The sequence below is a fragment of the Anomalospiza imberbis genome, chromosome 1 (assembly GCF_031753505.1).
Source record: "Anomalospiza imberbis isolate Cuckoo-Finch-1a 21T00152 chromosome 1, ASM3175350v1, whole genome shotgun sequence".
Taxonomy (NCBI): Eukaryota; Metazoa; Chordata; class Aves; order Passeriformes; family Viduidae; genus Anomalospiza; species Anomalospiza imberbis.
In genome coordinates, this window is record NC_089681.1 from 148,723,968 (window position 1) to 148,749,028 (window position 25,061).

Here is a 25,061-nt window from a genome sequence, read left to right on the forward strand (position 1 = left end):
TTGGCAAAAACATTGCTTTCCTTCCGACCTTTCCCCTTCCTCTGCATTTTCCTGGCCTCTCCTCAAACTGTCTGCTTGCCTCTGGATTATTTCCTGCAGATCCAAAGCTTTCTTGAAAAATACTTCCTAAAAAGGCTTTATCTTAGACTGGCCAAGTTGCTCTGGCAGTTTGACTGCTTACCACCATAAGTATTGCTTTATGCAGGAAATAAGTGATTCCCTCATTTACACATCAAATAATTTTGCCCTTTCTCTGGTATTGTGACATCACTGACATCATTTACTCAACTTGTGTAGCTACCTCAACCCTTGGGTGCTTTCTTGGAGGCCTCTTGATTTTTTGCATCTGTTTCTGTTTGTATTTTATCCTGAAATGATTAATGTAGAAAGTGAATGATTTTCCTTCTCTGATGTAAGGTACTAGTTGAGTATGACCAGCAGATAATGAAGAATTATGAATTTAAGGACAATTTTTAGAACTCGCAAGGTCCTAATGAGTAACCAATTAAAAGAGGAGCAAGAGAGAGAGATATTTTGGACCACACAATAATCATCTTCCCATATTTCAGCATCCAAAAACTTCTGGGTTTTTTTTTCCCCCGTTAAGAGAAATGTTAAATGCAGCACTCAAATGGCAAAGTCTGTTTGTCTGGAAACATCACCTGATGGGCACCTTCCCTCTCCCAAAACTGGCCTCACTCCCCTACCAGGGGCTGCCTTCTCTCTTCCACTGCTAGCATTTACAAGGTGCCCTGAGGAACTGATTCTGCTGGGGGAAAAAAATGTGTATTTCTAGTCTGGATCAGCTCCCTGCTCCAGTTCCCTGTGATGCCCACAAATAGTTGTGGCAGGGAGGGAGCAGCCCAAAAGAAGTTGAAATGGGAGAGGAAAGAAGAGCTGAAGCACTGTGTGGGCAAGTAGCTGTGCCATTGTCTTGCTGCCAAGCTAAAAAAATTATCCCAGTGGAAATAAAATCAATCAAGCACGCTGGTACAGGACCCAGTATTCTAGTGCTTAAATAGATTTAATCTCACATGATAAAGAGTTAATGCTCTACATTTTGTGCTGTTTAAGCAGCTTTAGTTGAAATCCATCAGCCCATTTCATACATGATGAGAGCAAAAGGGGCAAAATTATCAACCTCTTGCACTGCAAGGAAAAATTAACTTGACTGCATAATTACTGACTCTGCATATTTTTCAATCTTAAAAAATGATAATTCAGGGCCTCACCTATAATTCTTCTTTGAGCTCCGGGCTGTGTAAAGTTTTGAACATTCCCTATTTTCGTCAGAAACGAAACATTCATCTGTCACGTCTGCACAGCAAAACCTCCTATTCTTGGAGCTGTGGTTAAATTACTTAGGCCCAGCCTTCCTCCTCCCCTTCTTCCCCTCCTACACCTTCCCTCTAAATTTCAATAGTATTAAAGAGTCATCAGGGCAATAAAAGACTCTGTGAGACAACGGTAGAGACTGAAATTTCCTTTTATTTCTCTGTGGATTTGCTCCCAGCATTACAATTTTCACCACAGCAGTCTGTGCCATCAGGGTGACCTTGGTAGCCCACAGAAGCACTCCTTGCTCCATTTTCACTGTGGAAACTGCTGGTTGCATTAATGACTTCAAGAAAAATGCCACCTGTAGCTTTTTTCCCCGCCAATGTTGAATTCTAATACCTTTTTTGGGGGCATGTTCCTTGGGAAAGATGAAGCTGCAGCAATGCCATCTCAGAAGCTGTAACTATTCAACTCAAATTGTTTGCTTTTAGCTTTGGAAAATCCATGGGGTTTATATGTCAATGGAGTAAGTTGTTACTGCTTTATTTTTAGTAAATTGTGAAAAAAATAATTTAGAGTGTTAAGGTTTCATTCAACTTTCCATCATCATAAGAAAAAGAAAATCATAAATCATGGACCGGTTTAGACTGAAAGGAACCTTAAAGACCATCCAGTTCCAACCCCCTGCCATGGACAGGGACACTTTCCACTATCCCAGGTGGCTCCAAGCCCTGTCCAACCCTGTTGAACATTTCAGCTGTAGATTAATGTATGTGTAAATGTCTTTGTAAGTACAAGAGTTTCCCCAGAGAAGTTGTGGAAACCTCATTCCTGGAAGTATTGAAACCCAGCCTAGATGGGGCTTGGAGCAATCTGGTGTTGTGGAAGGTTGGGACTGAATGATTTTAAGGTCCCTTCCAAGCCAAAGCATTCTGTGATTCTGTGATAACAGAAGGGTCTTGTAGAGGGAGAAAAAGTGGTAAAAAAAACCCAAGAAGTTTTTATTAGTTTTGGGATGTTGTTCTATGTGTAGGGAACAGGGATTGCAGGGCTGGGAGGAGCCAACAAGTTGTGAAATCAGCCAATATTTTATAAACTGTGCAAACTTTTAATGAAAACTAAAACCATTCCACAAAGAGCTGCAAGGGAATCCTTGAGAGAGTCATGAAAATGTCAGGTTTTCACCTTTGGAAAGCTCATGAGGAGAAAAGCAGCTCCTTTTACTGCATATCCAGTGTCTCCTCTGCAGCTGTGCCATCCTGAAGGCAAACTGCCATGACTAGAAAACTTGGCAGAGGAGCTGCTGGAACAGGGAGTGTGTTGATGGTGGAGGTGATGAGTGGAGAGAAGATGTAGTAATTACTGTTCTACTACATGCCTGCTTCTGCTCAGGAGGAGTGTGGGAGCAGGCTTGCAGAGGTGGTGGTGTTCAAGGACTGGTAGGAAGTGAGAAGTTTGTGCCTGTGGAAAACTGGTCCTTCAGATGTGCTTTTATGGTGAAACTAAGGAGCTCAAAGTTCTGTTGGTTATTGTGGGAACTTTTTTGTTTAAATGTAAAAAAAAAAAAAAAAAAAAAGCCATTTTAATGAAATAATAATAATAATAAAGTCCCATAAGCCCATTATTTTCCTTTAGACGTGTCTTTCTCCTTAACCACAAACAGCTGGAAATTTGCACACAGCAGCGACAGTAGGAAGAAACTCATTTTAATGGAATGTCTGCACTGCAGAGAGGCAGAATCAGGCTGAAAATACAGAAAATCCAGGTTTTCCAAAATGATCCATGGAGATCAGCATTCCTACATTGTAGATTTCAGCATAAAACCCCTCCATACCAATATTCATTCTGCCTGAAAAATGAAAACCTTTTGAGATATCTTACACTGGGGTTTCTCTGTGTTCCCTCCTAGGATGAAAAGTGGCAGGCAATGCCTTCTGTGGTTTTTATAGCCATGACTTCAACAGCACTGAATAAACACATGGACTGGTTCAGATGTGGTGGCTGAAATGGAAAATTCTGATGTGGACAGCAGAAGCTTACTCAGAGGCAATTTATTTTTCTAATACATGGACCAAGAAAGTGCATCCCTGTGGAATGGGAGACGTTGCTCCTCTGAAATGGGTCTGTTCATGATTCTTCTTCAAACACTGGTTGAAATGGCTGTGGGGTGCATGATCAGTAGACGATTTGTAGGACGGCCTAAAGGTTAATAACCTTAAAGCACTGATACATTGCAGGAAACCTGATGGATGCTCAGTCTGAATTTTTTTCTTAAATCTGTAATGTTTTTGGGAAGGAGAGGTGAGAGAATGTGTCCAAATTCTGGCATGAGCTTGTGATGACAGCACTGGTCACGATGGTTTTATAAGATTTTCAAGGTTTATAATAATATTAAATGTTTGTAAGACATTTGTTGTAGTGGAACTACATACTTCCATAGTTTACTATGGAAAGCACTTTGAATTCAGGACAACCTGAATATTTACACTGTTCCCAAATGGGAATACAAGGTAATCAGCAAAATGCAGGTAAGAACTGAATATTGTCACCAAACATTATTTTGAAGGTATGTGTGATGGCGAATTAAAACTTTGTAGGTTTAATTTCTCTTACCAGCTTTTTTTCATAACTACTAAAAAAGTAGATTTAACATTATGGGCTGAAATTTTTCCATGTTACACCTCTGCAGGGAAATCTTGCAGTTCTTGAGGTTCTGTAGCTTCTGAAATGAGTTTGGGAAAAAGTATGAGATTTGCCCATGATAAATACATTTACAAGTGTTCATTTAACAGTCTAGAGTTTCATCCTCTGCAATGAGCTGATTAAAACTGTCAGGAACACAGCCCTAATTTTATTTTAGACAAGCCTTTGAAAGTTAGCATAATTAAGGAAGGTATAGGCTTTTGGGGAAAATTAAATAAATCCTTAAGAACGCACTGCAAGGAAAAGTTGCCCACTTCAGTCTCCAAAGACACTTTCTTGCATTGGATATGCTCAGTTCCCTCCCAGACCCAACCTACAGCCAAGCCCTGGAGGCTTCAATCACACAGATATTCCCAAAAGTAGGTACAACTCCAGTTCCTCACAGCTGTGGTGACTCTGGCAGGTGAGAGGCTCCTTTCCAGGCTCTCAGCATTCCCACAATCTGTGTAGAGAAGCAGACAGAAGATACTTGAAATAGTTGAAGAAAGATGAGCATGGTTGATGGACAAAGAGCAATGCCAGAGGTGGAAACAGGGTTGTAGGATGGACTTTTGTGGGAGGTCGGGAGCTGGGGTTTATAAATTACTTTAAGGAATGGTATGATAGGAGAACAGAAGAGCAGAGAACAATATTTGAAAGAGATTTCATACCTTGAGTCTCTGATCTTGCAATGCTGACACTTGCTTAATGTTGATGGGGAATTTGAAGTCCTTCAAGATGGTACAAAATGATAGACAAATGAAATAAATGTTCCTTTAGCTCTGAGTGAGCATGGGTATTTCTGGAGTGGGATTCAGCTGGCCTGCGTTGAAGCTCAGGATGAGATGAATGAGCTAAGTGTTTGTTTTTCTAGACTTTGGCTAAAGGATTTGACTCATTGACATTCAGACACTGAACTTCCAGAAGTCTGAAGCAAACTGGGAAGAATCCTCTGTGAATTTTGCCTTGAACTCAATGCCCAAACGGGTACACAGTAAAATTTGTGTTCACATGCCTGTCAGTAGGGTTTGATTTTGCATCTTGAAGGGTAGCACTGTGCTCATTACACTCCATAAAAACACCCAGAAACACTGGACTCACATAACAAAAAGGTTTCTTTATAAAAAATTGAAAATAACTGTTAGAAGAGTGTTTCTCTTATACCAATCATGTTGAATTAATATGGGATTAGTAACATTTAGAACTTTCCATCCCCCCAAAACCATTTTGTGTTAAAAGAGAGAAATGAGTCTTGCCAGGAGCGTAGAGAATTTCCATAATCCTGGCATCAATCACTCAATTCATCCAGTCCAGTCCTTGAACAAAGTCAAAAAGTTGCAAAGCTTAAACACAGCGTGGAGAATTGTTAATATTTATCTCCCACTTCACATCCCTGTTACGTCACTTCTGTGCAAAAAGATAAATGCTTCAAATCAGCAACTGAGAGGGGAGAGAGAAGTCAAAAAGCAGATGAAAGATGCTAAGAGAAGCTGAAAAATTGAGGTCTGGCTCTTGCTTTGGAACATGAACTCTTGTTCTTTATATCACTGTGCTCTGCACACCCTGAGTCTGGCAGTGCTTGTAAGTAATTGCATGAAAAAAAAAAAAAAGCTTTTACTTCAATGTGTTTCGATAATTGTTCATTTCCTTGTGGGAGCAGATAGTCAGATACAGCTTTATTTTTAATTTTTTTTAATGAATTTCTTTTCTCTCTGTTTGCTTTGGATTCCAGTTAAATAAGGCAAGATGCAATGAAAAGTGTGAACAGCAACAGAAGGGACCCATGTTTATATCAGTTTATTTCTCTGCTTTCTTATGACACACTCAGTAAAGAAAAACTCTTATTTTGTGTGTGTGGGCTTTGAAAGACAGTGACAAAGAAGAAAAAACTGGAGGAGGGCTGTTACATCAGATGAGTTTTGATAGAATTTTCTTTCATTTCAGATTCTGCAGGTTTTTGTTACAATTTCATCTGCTTTGGTGGCAGCACTGATATTATTTGGCATGTGAGCAGCTGAGATGATGCAAGTAACAAAAGAGTGGAACCAGCAGAGATGTTTAGGGCAGATTTAGAAAGAGCCAAAGCCATTAAAAACTTGGAGGTCTTGGTGATATCTCACTTTGGACAGAGATTGGCAAACCAAGATCCAAGATCACACCAGTATCAGGAAAGGTTTGTGCAAATCGGGGGCAGGATATTATCTTTGCTCTTGAGAATAATCACATCTTCAGCATCTTCCTTTTGTCATGTCTCCCCTACATCCTTTCTTCTTTCCTGGGAATCTCTTCTCTGAAGGGACATTTCATGAGGGGCGGCACAGCAGCTTGGTTTCGTTTTCTTCATTGGGGAAAATAAACCACTGTGAAATGGCTGAACAGACTTTTTAGTGGTGTGAAACAAGAGATTCCTTTGTACCACCTGTGTGACAAACCCACTTCCCTGTGGTAGGAGTAGATCAGTGTGATTATTCTTAAGTAGAATATCAGGATTCAGTGCTAATGGTTAAAAATATGACTGAAGGTCTCTGTAAGAACCTGCCCCATTTACCCAAGAGAAACAGAATTTTCTTCTACAAAGTTGGGTTGCTTACTATATTATTATATACTGATCAAAACCAAGTCCATGTGTTAGTGTATAATGAAAACCTCCTAGCATGAGTTGCATATTAGAGGATAGATAAACAACCCTCATTTGAGTATAAAATTGTGGAAAAGCAGCCCTCTGTGTTTTGTTTTGGATGTAATTTGTTCATATGCTTTCTCTGGAAAACATGAACTCAGATCCTGGAGAGGTTTGGAATGCTTAAGAAACTGACTCTCATCTCCTTAAACTGGGTGCCTGCTAGAGGTAAAGTGCTTTGAGGTGATCAATATACCTAAAAACAGCCTGGGAGTGGAATAAATCTTTTTTTAGTTTATTTAACCTGAGTTTCTGTCATATCAGATCTGGCACTCAGTGTCTGCTTAGGCAGTGGTTAGTGCTGACTTGAAAATAAACTGTGACAGCACCTCCCAAGGCTGGTTCTTCTTGAAGGAAGATGCAACAATTTAAATACCTGGTACTTGATCAGCCCCATCTTTTTATTTGAGATGCCTGTGCTAAATTAAGTGTTCTCACAATCTGGAGACTTAGAAAGTAAAAGGGGAAAAAAAGAATTTCCTGGAGTTTCCTGGACTGGTGAATGAGCCAAACAAGCTTTGCTCTTGCCATGAACATTTCAGAGAGCAGAGAGAGTTTTGACAGGCAAAATCTAGCAATGCTTTTTGCCAGGAGAAATAATTTAGAATAGTGCAAAAGGGTGCATTTCCTCCTGCTGAGGTTTTTCTGGGCACAGTTCACTGAACCAAGAGAATGTTGTAAAAGAGATTTTCAGTAAATGGTTTGACTGTTTTTTCTACTGACTAATAGAGCTACTTCTTGCAATAGCTGTCATACACTGTGGTTAGGGCATTTTCCTGCAGTTACTGTCCAGGGTGAGTACAAGGGGAGAAATAATATATGTTGGCATGAAAAGAGGCATCAAGAAAGCAAAGCTTTTCAAAACAGATGCCAATTTTCTGCAATTCTGCCTCACATCGCATTTCTTAGTGAAGAGAAATGGAGGGTCTCTGTGGTAGGCACATCCTTCTCTCTCTCTCTCAGGATTTTTTCATAGAGGAACACAGAGAGAAGAAAGAGAAAACAATTTCTATTTCTGCTCCTTGTTTTCCCATGTGGAATGTGTTTGGAGAATTGTTTACCTGGGGTGATTGCTTGATTGGATTCTGGTGAGGATTGTTTGAGCTGATGGCCAATCCAATCCACCTGTGGCTGGACTCTCGTGAGAGGGTCAAGAGTTGTGAGTGAGTTTGATATGGTAGTTAGAACAAGTAGGTTTGTAGTTTTAGTATCTCCTTTAAATAGTATATTAATGTATTGTAGTATAATTATAATAAAGAAATAATTCAGCCTTCTGAACTGGAGTCAGACATCAGCATTTCTTCCTGCTGGGTTCACCTGCATTTACAATAGGTCTCCCTAGACCCCCTGGTTTTACTGATCTGGATGACATCCCTGGGGCATCCCACAGATCTCTTCCTCCTTGGGCAGGGTAATGTCTGTGCTTTACTCCATCCATCCATCCATCCATCCCTTATCCATCCATCCATCCATCCATCCATCCATCCATCCATCCATCCATCCATCCATCCACCCATCCATCCATCCATCCATCCACCCATCCATCCATCCACCCATCCACCCATCCATCCACAGTTAACCTCCTCTCACATACAACAAACTCCATTCAGCCTGGAGAAGGAGCCCTGCTTTTCACTGCTGCCTTAAACTGATCCATGGCACTGCTGTCTGCAAATTTGGCAGGAAAACCACATCCTCCTAAAAGTGCAGTAAATGGGAAGCAGATGATCTTGCAGGGCATACGTGTGGAGATAATGACATTTTTAACTACCAGGGCCCAAACAATGCTGTGTAATTAATGCAGTGCTCTCCAACAGCCTGAGAGCTTCAAATTTTTGGTCAATATGCAGTTCAAATGCTCTGCAGGCCAACATAAGACATGGACATTAACATGGAGGGGAAACACCAGCTTATTGGAAAGGATACAGTCTGCCCTCTGAATGAACTGAAAGCCAGAGAGTTATTTTCCAAATTCCCTGAATATGAATCTTCTCTGGGTGGAAGAAAACTGAGCCAGATGCCAGCCACCTGTTCACCATGCAAGTCTCATGCTGGGCTTATTTTCTGTTTTGTCTCTGTGTTTTTGTGTCTATATTCACACATGCAGAGCACACCAGCACCAGTGGCCAGGGCATAGAGATAAAAGTCAGAATGTTTCTGATCACAACTATCTTTTGGGTCTGGGGACAGAGGTTAAAGCTTGGCAAGGCACATATTTTTTAATTTGTGTGAAATAGTGCTGTGCACTCCTGACCAGTGGGTGTATCCTCACTAGTCTGGGTGTAACAGCCTGGGCAGATTTTGTCCTTGGCTACCCAAAGTTCTCAGGATGCCTTCAGATCATTCTGTGGTTCCCATATATGTCTAAATAAGGATTAAAGAGCTGAATGTCTCCTGCTATTAAAACCCTGGGTGTCCCTTTTTTCTTTACACCATCATACCAAACCAACAAATGCTTTGGTGCAAAGCGCTTTTTTTTCCCCAATAAAGGAGTTTTGCCTCCCACCCTGTGTAGAGGAAGGCAGATGGCAGAAGGGAGAGAACAGATTCACTCCCTTTGTAGTGAAGAGCTCTTTCAGGAGACAGGTTTGCAGTAATTGTCTGTGATTTCATGATGATGCTTCTTTGGAGGTTGGCAGGCCTTTGTCTATGCACAGGTTCTGCAGCATTTCCTGCAGCACTGAGCCCTTCACTGATAAGAAAATGAGCCTGACCAGGTGCAGTGTGCTTTTCTGGGGCCATATTTAACAGGGTCTAGCTAAAGTTAGGATGTAAATGAATCCTGCACTCAGGCCTGGGTAAAGTAATCTCTAGCAAAGAGATCTTTCATTTTGAATGTATCCAGAGGAATTTATAAACTTTCCAGCACAGAGCTGTAACTATCAGCTTGTGCAGAGACAGTAGCAGCCTTTGGATGGAAACCCTAAGCACTGTTCTATGTCCTTAAACCAGCCCTGTTAGATGCAAAAGTAGGTCTGGACTTAATGCCTGATGAGATCCCATCCAATATCCCTTCTAACTAATCCCCCAAAACTCTCCTCCCTGTAGGTTGCTGGGAATGTCCACCCAGAATGTGATTTTATGGTAGAGCTGAAGAAAAAGGAGGCTGAATGTCTGGAGGCCCCACAAGAGCACAGAAATGCAACATCACCAGGTATCCATCCATGTGTGAGGGAGAGGGAAGGGACCAGAGTCAGGACATGGCCAGGCTGCCAAAGGACATGAGGATTTTATTTATGGTCCCATGTGCTGTTGTCTTGTCAGCTCTTCTTCCATCTACTCCCATTCCTTCCCCTTCTTTTCTTTTTTTCCAGTGTCCTTCACATTCAAATATTTATCAGAGTGAATCCTTGTGCCTTTGTCCAATTCCTTGGCATCATGCTTGCTTGTTTGTGAAGGTGTGTTGATCTTTAAAAATAGGGCAACTCCTGAAGAGTTACAGTGATCTGATCCTTCTTCCAGCCTCACTCTTCATTTATTGCATTCTTTCTGAAAACTCACCTCAGTCTAACACAGGGGTCTAACTAAAGCAGATTAAATAGCACTCTGGGGGTGTTTATTTCTCATAATAAAACCTGTGGCTAAACTATTTTTATAAGATATGGAAGGGGTGGAGTGGCAAAGTTTAAAAAGGTTTGGGGTTTTATTTTGCTGAAATTTAACCATGCTTAAAAATATATTTCACTTTCTGCCTGAGGTTGCAAGAGAACTTGGGACAAATTGCTGTGCTGGCCAGAGGCAGATGCTGGAGAGATTCTTGCCTTACCATGTCCAAACATCCTCTTTCACTTCATGAAGGAGCCAGGTGATGTCCTACCACGGTTACTCCTGTTGTGTGTCTGGCAAGAACATTACTAAAAAGGGAGGGTGAAGACAGAGAATTTCATGTTCCAGTGAGCTGGAACAGAGAAGTACTGCAAAGACTTTAGGAGGGTCTGAGGGACCTTAGCAGTTCTTCTCATATTTTAAGGATTATCCATAACTGGATTTGATTTTCATAGTCTCTGATGAGGCCCTGGATCAAAAATATACTGAAATACAAGGAGTGATTCCTTTGTTTCCATGTGCTTTGGGTTCAGTTTGTTGTGTGAGTTTCCTACAAATCTCATCTGGAGGCTGTCTAGGTCAGAACTTAAGCTTGGGGTTTCTTGAGATTTATGCTGTGATGGGTGTGGGATGAAATGAAAGGCAGAGGAATGAACAGTGTGATTGTTCTTTAAGACCAAGGTTGGAGATACAAAGCAGAATTTAGGCCTTGGAGCAGCACATGTGCTGCAAAACTGCAAACAAATACCTTTGTGCCTGCTTCCTCTCTGGGTAAGCATGGCCAGTAACAAAATGTGAGCCCACAAGGAGCAAACCACCCTCCAGGAAAGACCTGGATTCGGCAGTTCCACAAGAAAAAGAAACTGCAAAGCCCAACCTCTGCCACATCCAACACATGCTAGTTATAAACGAGGGATAAGGAAAATCCCTTTCATCTGTGCAGATTCATTTCCTGCCCTGGGATTCTCGACTTCTCCTTCATCTGACTCATAAATATTTTTTGTGGAAGCGTGCTGTCCCCATGGAAGGGGCTGCTTATCCCAGCTTCTGATCTGCTAGGGAAGAGTAAGCCCCAGGGGAGGTGGGAATGAGAAGGGATATGGTAGAAGGGTGAGTTCTGTGCAGAGCAGAAATTTATGGAGCAGTGCTTCCCAATCTTCTGCTGTGTGCCTGATATAATTCCTTCCTTAGTCCTTCCCATCACCTCTTCCTTAGTCCTTCCCATCACCTCTTCCTTCTCCCCCTTCTTCCCATTGTTTGTCTATAAATAAAATACAAAGTTTTTTGTCTGATGACCTGAATATGCACAGGAAATTGTCCTACCGACTCTGTGAGGTTCTAATGATCCTCTTCTCCTGGTACAACTTTGTACCAGCCAGGGGTCTTCTGGTTTTTATTTTCCATATTATCTTGTCCTGCACTGAGAAAATTAAATACTTCTTTTTCAGCTGGGATGATAAAAAGAAACTGCACAAAAAAGGGCTGGTCTGACCCATTCCCCCCCTACCATGTGGCCTGCCCAGTAGAAGATGAGATTCCTCTTGAAGAAGTAAGTTTAATTCCATAAATATATGTGAATGGTGTGCTGATATTATAGTATTCCTTTCTATTCCTGAAGGTCACTGCAGAGGGAAACTCAGAAGAAGCTGAAATTTCTTTCTAAGTATGGGATATAATTCAAATTTTTACTCTGGCCACCTATTTTGTAAGATGACTGAGAATGTTTTATTATTCAGGTGTAACAATAATAAAGCCAGCTGCAAATGCACAAGTATAACAGACAAAGATGTAGCAGAAAATGTTCAAAAAGTTTGTATTAAGACATTTCAGTAATATCAGTCAGCAAGATGAATTTGTAGTATCACAGCATCTGTACAGAAAATATGCTGTTAAGATACCACTGTTCAAAATTTAGCAATATCTAAGGAAAAGAGCGTTTTTGGGTATCTCAACCTGCATGGAATATCTAATTCAACAATGGAAAGAAATCCCAAAATCTCTGTAATCTCTGTAATGCAGATCAGAATTTGACATATTTCTTCAGCCAGATTTTCACTGTTGGTGATATCTTGAGGTTACAGGCACAGGGAAAATATAGTGCTTGACCCCTCATTAATAAGGATAAAATATGGTTCATATCACCATCGGGAGACCCTGGCACAGGGTGCCCAGAGAAGCTGTGGCTGCCCCTGGATCCCTGACAGTGTCCAAGGCCAGGTTGAATGGGGCTTGGGGCAACCTGGGAGAATGGAAGGTGTCCCTGCCCATGGCAGGGGTGGGACTGGATGAGCTTTAAGATCCCTCCCAAACCATTCTGTGATGATTCCATTATTCTACCTTGAGGAAGCTCCTCAGTTGGAGGTTTATCCTCTTAAGGAGTTGATTATTTTCTGTTTTACACATCTGATTTGTTGCCAGCTATGGTCAGCCTAGCACAGTTTTGATGTTTCTCATGGAGTGGTGCATCCAGACTTCCCAACAAGGTTTGGAGCTCTGAGGTGCTTCAGTGAGCTCTGGCTGGAACTGTGCATAGTCAGGGATTTGTGTAATCCTATGCAACTCACAGTTCACACACTAGACAAAAAAAAAACCCAAAAAAAAAAAAAAAAAAAAAAACCACCCAAAAAACCCCCAAACCATTATGCCTGGTTTCCACCCCATTGAACTTCATCAGTTTCAAAAGAATACTGTGAAAGTCAGAGCTAATTTCTGCACCATGGATCTGTCTCAGTGCTTTGGTCAGGATCAGGTGGGAATTTTCCAGGGATATCTCTTGGCTGTCCCCACTTACTGCATTCACACTGAGGCATGCTCTCAGAAAGGATAATCTGGTTTCTTATGGATAAAATTGAACTGGAAAGCAAATTCAGGGTGCACCTGCTGTGCTCTGACCAATAACAACAGCTCAGCCCATTAGGTTACACTGTGGATAATTATAAATCTGCACACTTGGATGCAAAGTCCTTGGCATAAAAGGTTTCACTCTACTAATCCAGGAGCTGGAAGTAGATGATGCTTAAGGTCCCTTCCAACCCAAACCAGTCAAGGATTTATGATTCTATGACCTGCTCTTTCTAAGGCAGGTGTAGTGACAGATCCTTTTTGTTGGTCACAGAAATCAGTAAGGTCTCATTTTCTAAAGACTTGAATTGTCTTCTGAGAGTGTTTTCCTTCATCAATTATAAAAGAAAAAGGATGAGAAAAACAGGTTTGTATTAAAAATTAAACAGATCAGCTCTGTGGCCAGGTTCTTCTCGTTCTACTGCAGACTCACATTTAGGCAGCTAATTTTTAAGCACCTAAATACATTAAATAAATGTCAGTCTTATAATGCCTCAAGTTCCCTTAAGGCTCAAAATGAGCATCTCCCCTTCCCCAAGTGAACTGTAGGAATGCACTGCACAGCTGTGCAGATTTTAGGTTATAAAAGCATTGAAATGGGACCCAAGAGACAGATCATGTTAGACTGGGGTTAGATTTGCAGCCTAGAGCTTATTCATTCTGTTTTGTGTTTTCATCTGAGATAGCTGAAATCAACTTATCCTCACTCAGGGAGCGTGTCTGATAGGGGAGCCACTTATATTGAAATGGATTTTGACTGGCATTCCAACTGAGCAGCAGTTGAGTTTGGCAGCAAGAAAAACAGAGGAAAGAAACAAGCCCAGGAAAAAAAAAAAAAAAAAAAAAGCCCACAAACAAAAGAAAAACAACCCACCAGAGCACAATAAAAACTGAAAGGAGGAACAGACAGCAAAAATGGAAGTAAGGAAGCAGAGAGTAGGAAAGTGGAGAAAAATGGAGAAAGGATGAGAGAGTTCTGTATTCACCATGCTGCCAGCAGCATTGTCCTGCTACTGCTGGGGAGAAAACATGGTATAGAACACAGCACTTATAAAAATTGCATAAGATTTTGAACAATGCCTTTTTGAAGACTGGTGTGGGTTTTTATAGTTTTGTGAATGAGCTTCAAACGACCCTGATCAATACATGTTTCAGCATCAGACTGAGCTGTATCCACACAACTATGGAATGGGACTACACAAAAGAAACATAATTAGTGATTTAAGTTGAATTTTGCTGTGGGATTTAAAGAGGGGGGGAAAGGCAGTCAGGGATGTCAACAGAATGGAAGCACCAAACAAAGCAAAACGGACAGAATCAGTAAATAAACTGTCATTTAACAGCAACTTGTGTGAGAAATCATTCTCTTTTCTAGCAATCCTACTTTTCTACTATAAAAATCATCTACACTGTGGGTTACAGCGTGTCCTTCACCTCCCTCATCATTGCTGTGACAGTTCTGATTGCATTCAGGTAAAGGTGTCTAACCTCAATTCTTTTCACAATTTTTAATTTCTTAGACTGTGGAAGACATCATTAGACATAACAAAATTACACTAATAGAAATTCAGGTGAATAAAACCAAAAAAAATTCCAGCCATGTTGGTTAAATAATATGAAACTGAAGCTGGAAATTAAAAGGCATCAGAGAGAGCCAGGAATAAGAAGATTCAGATCTTGGAAATAAACCCTGCCTGTCTCTTGGCAAAACTCAGCAACTCACTTTGATCCTGAAGAACCAACAGAAAAATTTACTTGCATTAGGCTGGAATGAAGATTTTTTCATAAGCTATATGTGTCTGCCTGTCATGGCTCCAGGGAATTTTAATAAGTATATACACAAAGGACTTGATTCTGAATGAATGTTTCTATGGCATTGTATAGATTACTTTTGAAACATTTACCACTAAAGACATGTTTTAAAGTTAGTTTCAGAATTTTGTCACATTTGGTGAGAATTCTTTCTTACCAAGTTAGGTATTTTATACCTATTTTATGGGTATTTTCAGGTCTAATTAAGAGTATTTAACGTATTTTGTCATTTAATGTAGATTTAGTGTTTGCCACCATGTGGGATTTATTTTATTAATTTTTGTTTATTTCTTGTATTTCTGTGAGATAAAAAGAAAAAAAAAAGAAAAAAAAAGGAAGGAGTTTTATTATTATGCTGAGAATCAGGGTTCTCTAGGGAAAATTTCTTGACCTCTGCTGGTTCCTAGTTCATGTCTGGAAGCCACCAGATATGTTTATTGACATCCACTCTGACCTCAGGAAAACAAACCAGCCCAAATGAGGGGAAAGAAAGAAACAATGGACATAAGGAGACGTAGCAATAGGGAGGAAAAAGTCATATTTAACAATGGGGTTGACATTTGAGGTCAGCAATAAAATTCTGCACACTCTAGGTGAACTTTCAGATTAGGTGACCCTCCAATTACTAGGTCTGGATAGAATTTGGCTTTTAGTAGAACTTTTTGATTATTAACTCAAATCCTCATCTCCAAATGAAAACATGAAGGTGTATAACTCCCTCAAAAATCTATATATAATTACAGCAAAAATTTAATCTTAGTTAACTGGGAATTTAAGGTAGACGTGTAAATTGAATTTAAAGTAGATATGTAAATTGGATTTAAAGTATATGTGCCAAATTGTTTTAAAGCTCTTCTGTGCTTTTACTTAATTCACCAAAATAACTTTGACAAAGTAAGACAGAAACTATAATTCTGGTTAACAAGTAAAGAGATTAAGATGTAGATTGTGGCTGATTCGCTTCACATGAGGAAGTTTTCTGCCTCTCTCTGAAAGAGCTCAGTGGATCAAAACGTTCTTCCTAAATGTGTCTGGAAGTACCTGAGATAAAACACGGGCTTATTGTTTATTTTAATTACTGCCAGCACAAGTAAGTTAATTACCTCAGAGGGACCTCTCTTCTTCTCTTCCAGGAGGCTTCGCTGTCCCAGGAATTATATCCATGTACAGCTCTTTTTTACATTCATCTTAAAGGCTATTGCCATTTTCATTAAGGATGCTGTCCTTTTCCAGGAGGAAGGCATTGATCACTGCAGCTTCTCCACAGTAAGCACATGAAAAGCATAATATTGTGGTATTTGATGTTTTTATGTACCATTTATTTATGTTTTCACTTTTCTTCTCTCTTTTTTACTACTTATTGGGGCTTTTTTTCCCTTTTAATGAAAATTATATAATTCTTCCATTCAGTATATTTTACTTCCATAAATTGGTACATTATGCCCTCCTATATTCTTATAGCATCAATTTGTGATGTTGCAGTACTCTAAATGAAATTTGGACTTTCACATAGCAACAAAGTAGTATCATTACACTGTCATGTTTCAATAATCTGAAGCATAAAATTGAAGATCTCTGAGTTCATCAAAGAACAACTTTTAAAGCTTATTCTTCTGGAAATGTCGGCTTTCCTGTTCTGGTTGGAAGCCCTGATCTGTAAACCACAAAGAACTCAAGGTACCAGGCAATGAATTTAGCATTCATGCAGCCCCAGATCTTGGCAGTGGTTTTCAAGCAGAGGTTTATGGATGGTTCTGCACTGCTCATAGCCACACAGAATTTTAGAGCCGAGCATAAGGAGAAAAATGGGTCCTCGGACCTTTATTCAAGGAGCATTTGACACTGAAGGTACACTCAAAGCAGTGAATTTGTGAGAGAACTCACATGCTTGGCAGCCCAAGTTACATTTCTAACACAGAGATAGAAAGCAAAATGCAGAGGGGATTCCAAGGCGTTATGATGGCTAAAGCCTTACTTCTCAGAAATCCATTTCACATTTGAAGCTCTCAGTTTAAATATGAGTCAATAGTGAGATCTTTTTCTTGGTAGAACTCAGCCCATATTACAGATGTCTACCTCATGGTCAAACCAAAGAGATGTATCTCCAAGCAATGCCTAAGCTGTGACTTTCCTGTTCCTCAGACCGAATGCAAGATCTCCGTGGTTTTCTGCCACTACTTCATGATGACCAATTTCATGTGGCTGCTGGTGGAGGCTCTCTACCTAAACTGCCTGCTGCTCTCATCCCTTTCTCATGGAAGAAGATATTTTTGGTGGCTGGTTCTCTTTGGCTGGGGTAGGTATGGATTTTACAGGAAATTAGTAAAAGGCAAGGTGTGAAACGAGGCTGTGCAGCCTGGAGAAGATAAAGCTTCACAGAGACCACTGAGCAACTTCCAGGGGGTACAGGAAAGCTTGAGAGGGACTTTTCCCAAGGAATGGAGTGATGGGACATGGAAATTCTGAACTGTGAGGGTGGTGAAACCCTGGTACAGGTTGCCCAGGGAGGCTGTAGACTCGAAGCATCCAAGGCCAGGTTGGATGGGGATCTGAGCAACCTGGGACAGTGGAAGGTGTCCCTGTGGGCTGGAACCAGGTGATTTTTAAGGTGCCTTCTCCCCTAGGCCATTCTATGACTTAGTGACTCCATGATTTCATGGTTCTACAATTCTATGACTCTACAGTTCTATGGTTCTATGATTCCATGATCATTCCAATTAAAAATACTGGATGTGGAACCCAATTGATCTAACTGGGTCTATCCTGGGTCTAACACCTTAACCTGGGTGTTGCTTCCATTTTATTTTTATGTACATATTAGCCAGAAGCAATCAAGTTTTTTTATGGCAATAAACCCCCTGTGAAAGGGGTGGAAAATCATTTATTTCTGAGAATGCACAAGGAGACATCCTCCAGTCTTAACCTTCTTCACCCCGCTGAAAACATGGTCACCTCTAAGGAGTTATCACAAATACCAAGAGTTCAGTGTGCCTTGCTCCTGTTTGTGCAAAATGGTTACACAGGTTGGGAAAGGGAATTGTTTTTCCCTAAACAGGTTTGTTTGTTTTTTTTTTTTTTTTGTGTTTTTTTTTTTTTTTTTTTTTTTTTTTTTTTTTTTTTAATTCCTGGTATTTCTACAGCCCTTCTTTTGCACTGAGCTGTTGTATGAATGAAGCAGCTCTGTCCACTAAATAACAAGACAGGCAGTGAAACAGAAACATCTCCCCTCTGATTTTCTTGTTTTCTAGAATAAATGGAATTGTTCAGACTTAGAAATCTGAAATCAAGTGGGTGCCCACAGAGAGTTGCTGTGGGAAGGAAAAAGCAGAGCACTCCTCTATGGCAGGTGAATACACTTGGCCAGAGGAATTTTTTGTTGCTTCAGGGAGGGAAATCCATGCCTGTTGCCACCAAAGATTAAGCTAGGACTGACAATTCAGCAAACAGAATCACTTTTTGTGTTTTAGGGACTGTATTTAAAAAAATAATTCCTGTTACAGGAACTGACCCCAAAAGGTAATTCAAGCTGTCAAGATTGATTGATCTGCATCGTTGCAGCAGAGTTTCAGTGGACAAGGCTGGGATTAATTATACCTTATTTTAAAATGTCTGACAGGTTTTCCAACACTTTTCACCCTTATATGGATATTGACAAAATTCTACTTTGAAGACACAGCGTAAGTCATTGTTTCCCACATTATTCTATATTCTTGGGTTATATTTTTAATTGATGGCAGTGATTACATGCATGTCTTTTTCTAAACTTAATGATCATATTCACAGATGCTGGGATATTAATCAAGGCTCTCCTTATTGGTGGCTAATCAAAGGACCAATTATAATTTCTGTGGGGGTAGGTACTTCTGAGTTTGCTGATATTACTTAGAAGAAAAAAAAGGCTTTTGTATTAAAATTGGGTTGCTGTTTGCTGAGTTGTAGGAAGAGAAATGGTAAATTTCTTCTGTTAATTGCCTGTGTCAAATGCAAACTAAAATGTTTGTCTTTCAAACAAATAAAAACTTTCCTAGAATTTTCAGTTTAGTTAAAATTAATAGTAAGTGAGCAGACTAAACACTTCCTATAATATTTGAAAAAAATATTTTAGCATAAAAGCTCAGAATCAGCCATAAATTTTAATACAAAACTTTCAAGGAAATAGGTTTCTGTTCAGAGCTGATAACAGATAACAGCTCTTGAGCCTGGCATTTATTAAATAAACTGATGGGCTTTAAATGATTATCATAAATGTTTACTCCCACAAGTCATTAAACCCAAGCAGTGTTTGAGAAAGCAGATAATGGATGACCTTAAGGTCAGCTATAAAAACCTGAATTTAATTGGAGGACAGATGCATGCAAATGAGGGGTTTGGAATCACAGAATGCTTTGGATTGGAAGGGACTTTAAAGATGAACACAAACAATGTGAGTGAATAATCTCAAGTTGAATTCTGATCAGAGCTCAGTGGGTTTTGATAAAATATTTCACGTCCTTCTACCTCTCTTATTTCTTCTGCTGGAATTCACATAGAGCATCACTAATGAATAGAATGAGGTTGGACTTTCTGGTAAAATGAGGATATTCTTAGACAAAATTAAACATTCAGCCTCACCAAAGGAAGAGCTGGTGTGTGCAGAAACTCAAAAAAATGCATGGGGAGAATCCCTCTGGTCATGGGAAGCTGAGCAGCCTCACAGACTTTGCATAAAGCTGTGCCAAATTACAACTGTAGAATCGATTTGCAAGTTAGGATTGACCCTAGCTGCTTTGGAGCTGAGCTAATGCCCCTCAAGGGCTCCTTCAGAGCCAACAAAGGGAAATATGCACTCTTGGCAAGTGATTCACCTGATTTAAAACAAAAATCTACCTTGGGAGGAGGTGACCAGCCCTCAAGCCCACCTGAAGCTCCATTAACTCTCCTGGCTGGTTCTCCACCCACTGCAAAGGCAGAACGGGGTGATCAGCTCTGATAGAAATATCTCATTGTAGAGGTATTTAGGCAGAAAAATTCTACTGATAGTGCCCAGAGAAATCAGCCAGAATTTAATGCAATATTTGTCTCTAAGGAGAATCCAACTGATTTGAGCTACAAAAGGTAAAAGAGAGTCACACAAGCTAGTGACAAAAATATTTTGCTGAATGAAGTGAAAGTCTCCGGTTTTCATCTTCAGTCATTTCTTCAAGCAGGAATGTGTCTTATTTAATACTTGAATGCTGCAAGCAGGAATAGCATTAATGACCTTATACTGAAACCACAGAAATTACATTGTAACTAAAATTAAAAAACTACAACAACAAGAACAACCCACCAGATTCTCACTGCATAGTTTTACTTTAGAAATTAACCTTTTCTTTTCCTTCCCTCCCACCCCTCAAATGTTGTGAACAGGTCAATTTTATCCTATTTGTCAACATCATCAGAATTTTGCTGAAAAAACTAGACCCTAGACAAATCAACTTCAATAATTCTTCTCAGTACAGGTGATGTATGGAATAATTTTTTAAAACTCAAATATTTTAAGTATAATAATAAAAAGTTATGTTATCTTCTAAACAGAGAAGTACTTGCTCAGTGTCACAGACAGGCTCAGTTTAATTGGTATTAAATTTTAGAATTCCCAACCTTATCCCATTGCAAAGGAAATTAGTCAAAGGGTGAGATTCAAGTCATCTCATATTGGCCAATGGGATCAGCTCAGATGTCTGCTTTCCAATTAAAATCAATGGGGAAACAACTAAATTAATTGAACTGGCATTAAACCTCTTATTTAGGACAGGAAAAATTGCCCTCTATAGCTGCCTTTCTCTGTATGAGAACTGTAAAGGAAGCCAGAATATTTATTTCTATTTTACATATATTTTTATGTATATTAGTTTCTTTTTCACTTTTGCTCACTACTGTGGCACATTGAGTGCATTAGTTTTGACTTAGAAAAATAATATTACCTTATTTCTTCTCATCTCCTGTGCTAGACGTCTCTCAAGGTCGACTCTGCTGCTAATTCCTTTATTTGGAACCCATTACATTGTCTTCAACTTCCTCCCAGAATATACCAGCCTGGGGGTTCGGCTTTATTTGGAGCTCTGCATTGGATCTTTTCAGGTAAAATTACCACAGATCCTTTGGTTCCTTCCTACCAGTTTTTCTATTTTAGCCTTGTGTCCTCATGACAACAAGAATTGCACAAAAAGAATCCTTGGATCCTGAAACCAGTGTCTGCTCACAAAGTTCCTGGTGCTGTGCTGAGTTAAAATGTCTGAAGAGGTGACAAATCCTACGTGGGTCTAGGCTGGCCCCCAGATTTTACAAATACAAAATTTCAGATAAATGTGTAAATTGGATGGGGGGCCAAACTCAAGCGTGGAAAATCTTCCTTGCTACCAGTACTTGTCCACCTGCCTTCCCTGACTGCAGTAACAAATTCAAGCTAACTTGGGTTGATTTAAATCCTCCAGAGGCAATCAAAGTTGTAGGTCCAGCCGCCTTGCTAATTCTTTGTCAAAGAATAAATTGATAAATAAACATAAGCATCAAGCAGTGCCTTGTGCGTGCACCAGCCCCACACAGGCTGCTGTCCCAAGGAATGCCACATCCCTTCCCCTCCTGCAAATGCCTCCCACTGCTCTGGATTGGCACACAGGGCATGGGCAGCTTGAGGAGCTTGATGCCAACAAAAAAAGCTCCTGCTCTGATGTCCCCTCCAGGTGTTTTGCTCCCTGAGATATGAGCTGGGCAGGATGGAATTTCCCTTTGCTTCCCCTCGTTCCCTGTGCTGCACCTCAGTCCAAAGCAGCAGCTGTGGGAATGCCTCCAAACCTCCCCAGGGAACAGATCTCTCCCTGGATGGCTCCATGGGATTGTTCATGGGATGGTTCTCAGGGAGCATCACCATCCATCCATGACTTTTGTGCTGGTTTATTCCTCTTGAGGATTGAATCCATTGTGACAGTCCTGCCCGACAAACCCTGTCCATCAATCCCAACCCTCTGTACAGGGAGGGGACCTTCACTGAGTTAATGAATAGTTAATGAATAATTTAATGGAATGGAAGGTCGAGGTGTTGAGCCAGGATCTGGTCATGTAGGTTCTTTGACCTCCTAGGATTTGTCCTGGATTTACCTCAGTTCAGAATCTTAACAAATACATTCAATAGGCCAGAATTTGATCTCATCTGGCAGTCTAGAAAGAGACAGAATTTGACTGGAGAGCTGTGTGAGCTCCATCCATGGATCTCCTTCTGCAGCCTCTGTTTACTTTCTTTAGAGTGCATAAAGAATCAGCTGTCAGCGTGTTGGGCTGGAGAGTGGGCCACACTTCCATAATCATCAGTCACAGTTGTGAATTCATAGCGTGGGACTGATTTTGGTGAAACACCACTAACCAGGTGTTTATCTTTAAAGTTATTCAGCTTTATTGGAGATCCATAAATTATCTTTCAACTTCCATCAATCTCCCACCTATAGTGATGCTCACTATTTCACATACCATGAAGTCAGATAGTGTAAGTGGCTTTTTCAGACCGTGTTAACCCTCAAAACTTTTTCTTCTGGTCTTTTTCAGGGGTTTATTGTGGCAGTTCTCTATTGTTTCCTGAACCAAGAGGTAAGGAAATTAGATATATCTTCTACAATATTGCCTTCAGTGGCAAATACATAGTTAACAAGCAGTTTCATACAAAAAAAAAAAAACCAAATCTTTCATTTTCTTATGACTCTTACGTGGGTAACAATGTTGATGAATTTCTTTTCAATGATCTTCATGGAAATGAAGCCATCTAGTGGAGAAATTAACTTTTACTACTTTGCTATTCTGCCAAGTATTTTCGATCCTTTCTGCACATTTTTGTCCTATAGCAGGGCTTGGAAAACCCCTGCAAAGTCCAGATCTGAAGATACAACTTTCTTCAGTGATGCAGGGAGATCTCCATTTACTAACGGTCTAGGTTTAAATTGGAAAGAATTTAAATGCATACCTTTGCCCAATAGTGAAATATATTTTTTTAGTATTTTTAATAGTCTCATGAAGCATCTCAGTATTTCTTCATGTTAAATGAAAATCTGGTTTTCTGTTTAGAATGTTTAAGTCAGATTTTACTGGTAAAATTCAAATAAAATTCTGGTAAATCTCATTTTCTGTTTAGAATGTTTAAGTCAGAATTTTGATGTTGATGGGAGAGGAGTCTTTCCTTTTACCTTAGTGTCCAGGTCCATATACACAGTCTAGATGTGATAATGGATAATGCATCTTAAAGGAATTATACAGAAAAAAATTAAGATTTATCCTTCACCTTTTAGAATATGTTGAAACTCTGGAATTTTCCCTCATTTTCTGACTCCAGAGTAGTTGAGATTGCTCCTTTGGGATATGATTAGGATTCAGTTTCAGACTTATACTCTGCAGGATTCTGTCTGCAACTCCTGAAAAGGAGAATCCTGTTCCCTATATGCCCACCCTTCCCCCCAGAAAGGGCATCCCTGGAGTGTCAAAGGTGTGTTTAGGAGATGGATCTCATCCCTGATCACTCTAGACTCCCTGGACTGTATTGCTAAACCTTCATTTTCCAGTTTAAAGTTTAAAGTCAAGGGCTGATTAAGCTTTCAAACAGTATTTAATCACCTACATGTGCCATGGGCCAAACTTTCTGAATTCTATCAGAAATTTCTGAAATATTAATTTAAATGGTTTTAAATATATTAACATTCTTAGCCTTTTGGTTGAGTTTATGGCCATGAATTACTGGCTACTCTAATGATGCTTGTGTTTAGATAAAAATCCTGTCATTAGTTTATTAACAACCCTAATCCCTTCTAACCAGAGACCGCAGCTTCACATCCAGCTCGACTTCTCAGACACACAGCACTTCCATACAGAAATTCCCTTCCTATTAAACATCTGGGGAGGCACATTCCTAACAAGAATCAGATGTGACAGGAGGATTTAGTGGGTGGGTTGGACCCACTCTGTGCTCCTGTGAACACGCCAGTACACGATACACAATGCCACAGCTGTCAACAACACGCAGCAAATGTCTCCTGACTGCTGCTGGCTTTCCCCTCATCATCTCAAGTGGCAAACAGCATTATTTCTCAGCCACAAATTGGTGAATGCTGATTAAGAAACTTGCTGCAGATTATACTTTTCTAGAAGCAGATGGAACCAAGACAACATCCCTTAGCAACTGAGAAAGAGCAGGCAATGTGGAGAAAATATATTTAATTGTGTAGGCTATGTTGGTGAGATCAATGGTAGAATAAATATTCATGGGAATATTTAAAAAAATGAGAAAGTATATGAAAAAAAGCCAAGATATTTTAGTAATGGAGAAAATGGTTTATAGTGCTAGAGACCTCAAGCTTAGTACTGACAGAACTTCAGGAGTTTTCATCAGTGCAGAAAGATGGCCATGCTGAGACAGGATTCTACTTCCTATCAGCTAAAAAGGAAACTAACTTGGACAGATATGTCTAAAAACTTTAATCTTTTCTAGCCCCTCTTTCTGTCCTGCTTCTTTCCCACTGTCTGCTCCCCAGCAGAATCCAACCACAAAAGAGCCTTTTCCTTTGTTCCTGAGGTGCAAACGGAAATCGGGCGGAGGTGGCACGGGAAGAGGCACGGGCTGGTGCCAGTGTGGAGGAGGACCAGGTGGACTGTGCCCTCCAGCTCTGGGGTGAAAATGACCACATCTGTGTGCTGAAAATGGCCTCGGGCTCTGGAGGGGAAAAAACCCAACCAAACAAACAAAATTTTACCAAATGTAATTATTACAGTTTATCTTGAGCAAATTGGAAGAGGATCCTTCAACTCTGACCATGGGGCACTTTCTGCAGGACAAGCATTGCAGGGACAGATTAAACCCTGACTGATCTTCTAAAACAAAATAACTCTCTCAGTGATAACTGCACCACAGCAAATATAAAAATCACTTATTCTGGTTCATTTCTACACTTTTACTGATAGAGCACAAAATATTTATGAATGGACACCAGCAGCAGCCTCCAGTGACACTATAGATGACCACATCTGGAAAACAGAATTCAATTCTAATTTAGTGGGAGCTGGAGTCTATCCAGCTTCTTCAAGCTTTGTTCCATGGTTTGATTCCACAGACATATAAATAAGAAGCCCAAAGTCTTGCTGAACTGCATCACAAAAAGCCCTTTTATGTCCTCTTTTTACATTGTCTCTTTAGTAGCAAAAAGATTCAATTTTGCTGGAAAACACT

General features: G+C 40.1%; 1 protein-coding gene across 1 annotated transcript; it reads left to right on the forward strand.

Moving 5' to 3' along the window:
* Positions 1-5,323: 5,323 nt before the first annotated feature.
* Positions 5,324-24,705, forward strand: GHRHR (growth hormone releasing hormone receptor). Its single transcript, XM_068175684.1, has 13 exons — positions 5,324-5,541; positions 9,689-9,794; positions 10,338-10,445; positions 11,635-11,735; positions 14,403-14,500; positions 15,973-16,105; positions 16,982-17,135; positions 18,456-18,516; positions 18,623-18,692; positions 20,228-20,319; positions 20,812-20,941; positions 22,400-22,441; positions 24,411-24,705. Exons 1-13 carry the CDS (start codon positions 5,485-5,487, stop codon positions 24,531-24,533), a joined length of 1,275 nt encoding a protein of 424 aa, XP_068031785.1. The 5' UTR covers positions 5,324-5,484; the 3' UTR covers positions 24,534-24,705.
* Positions 24,706-25,061: the final 356 nt, after the last annotated feature.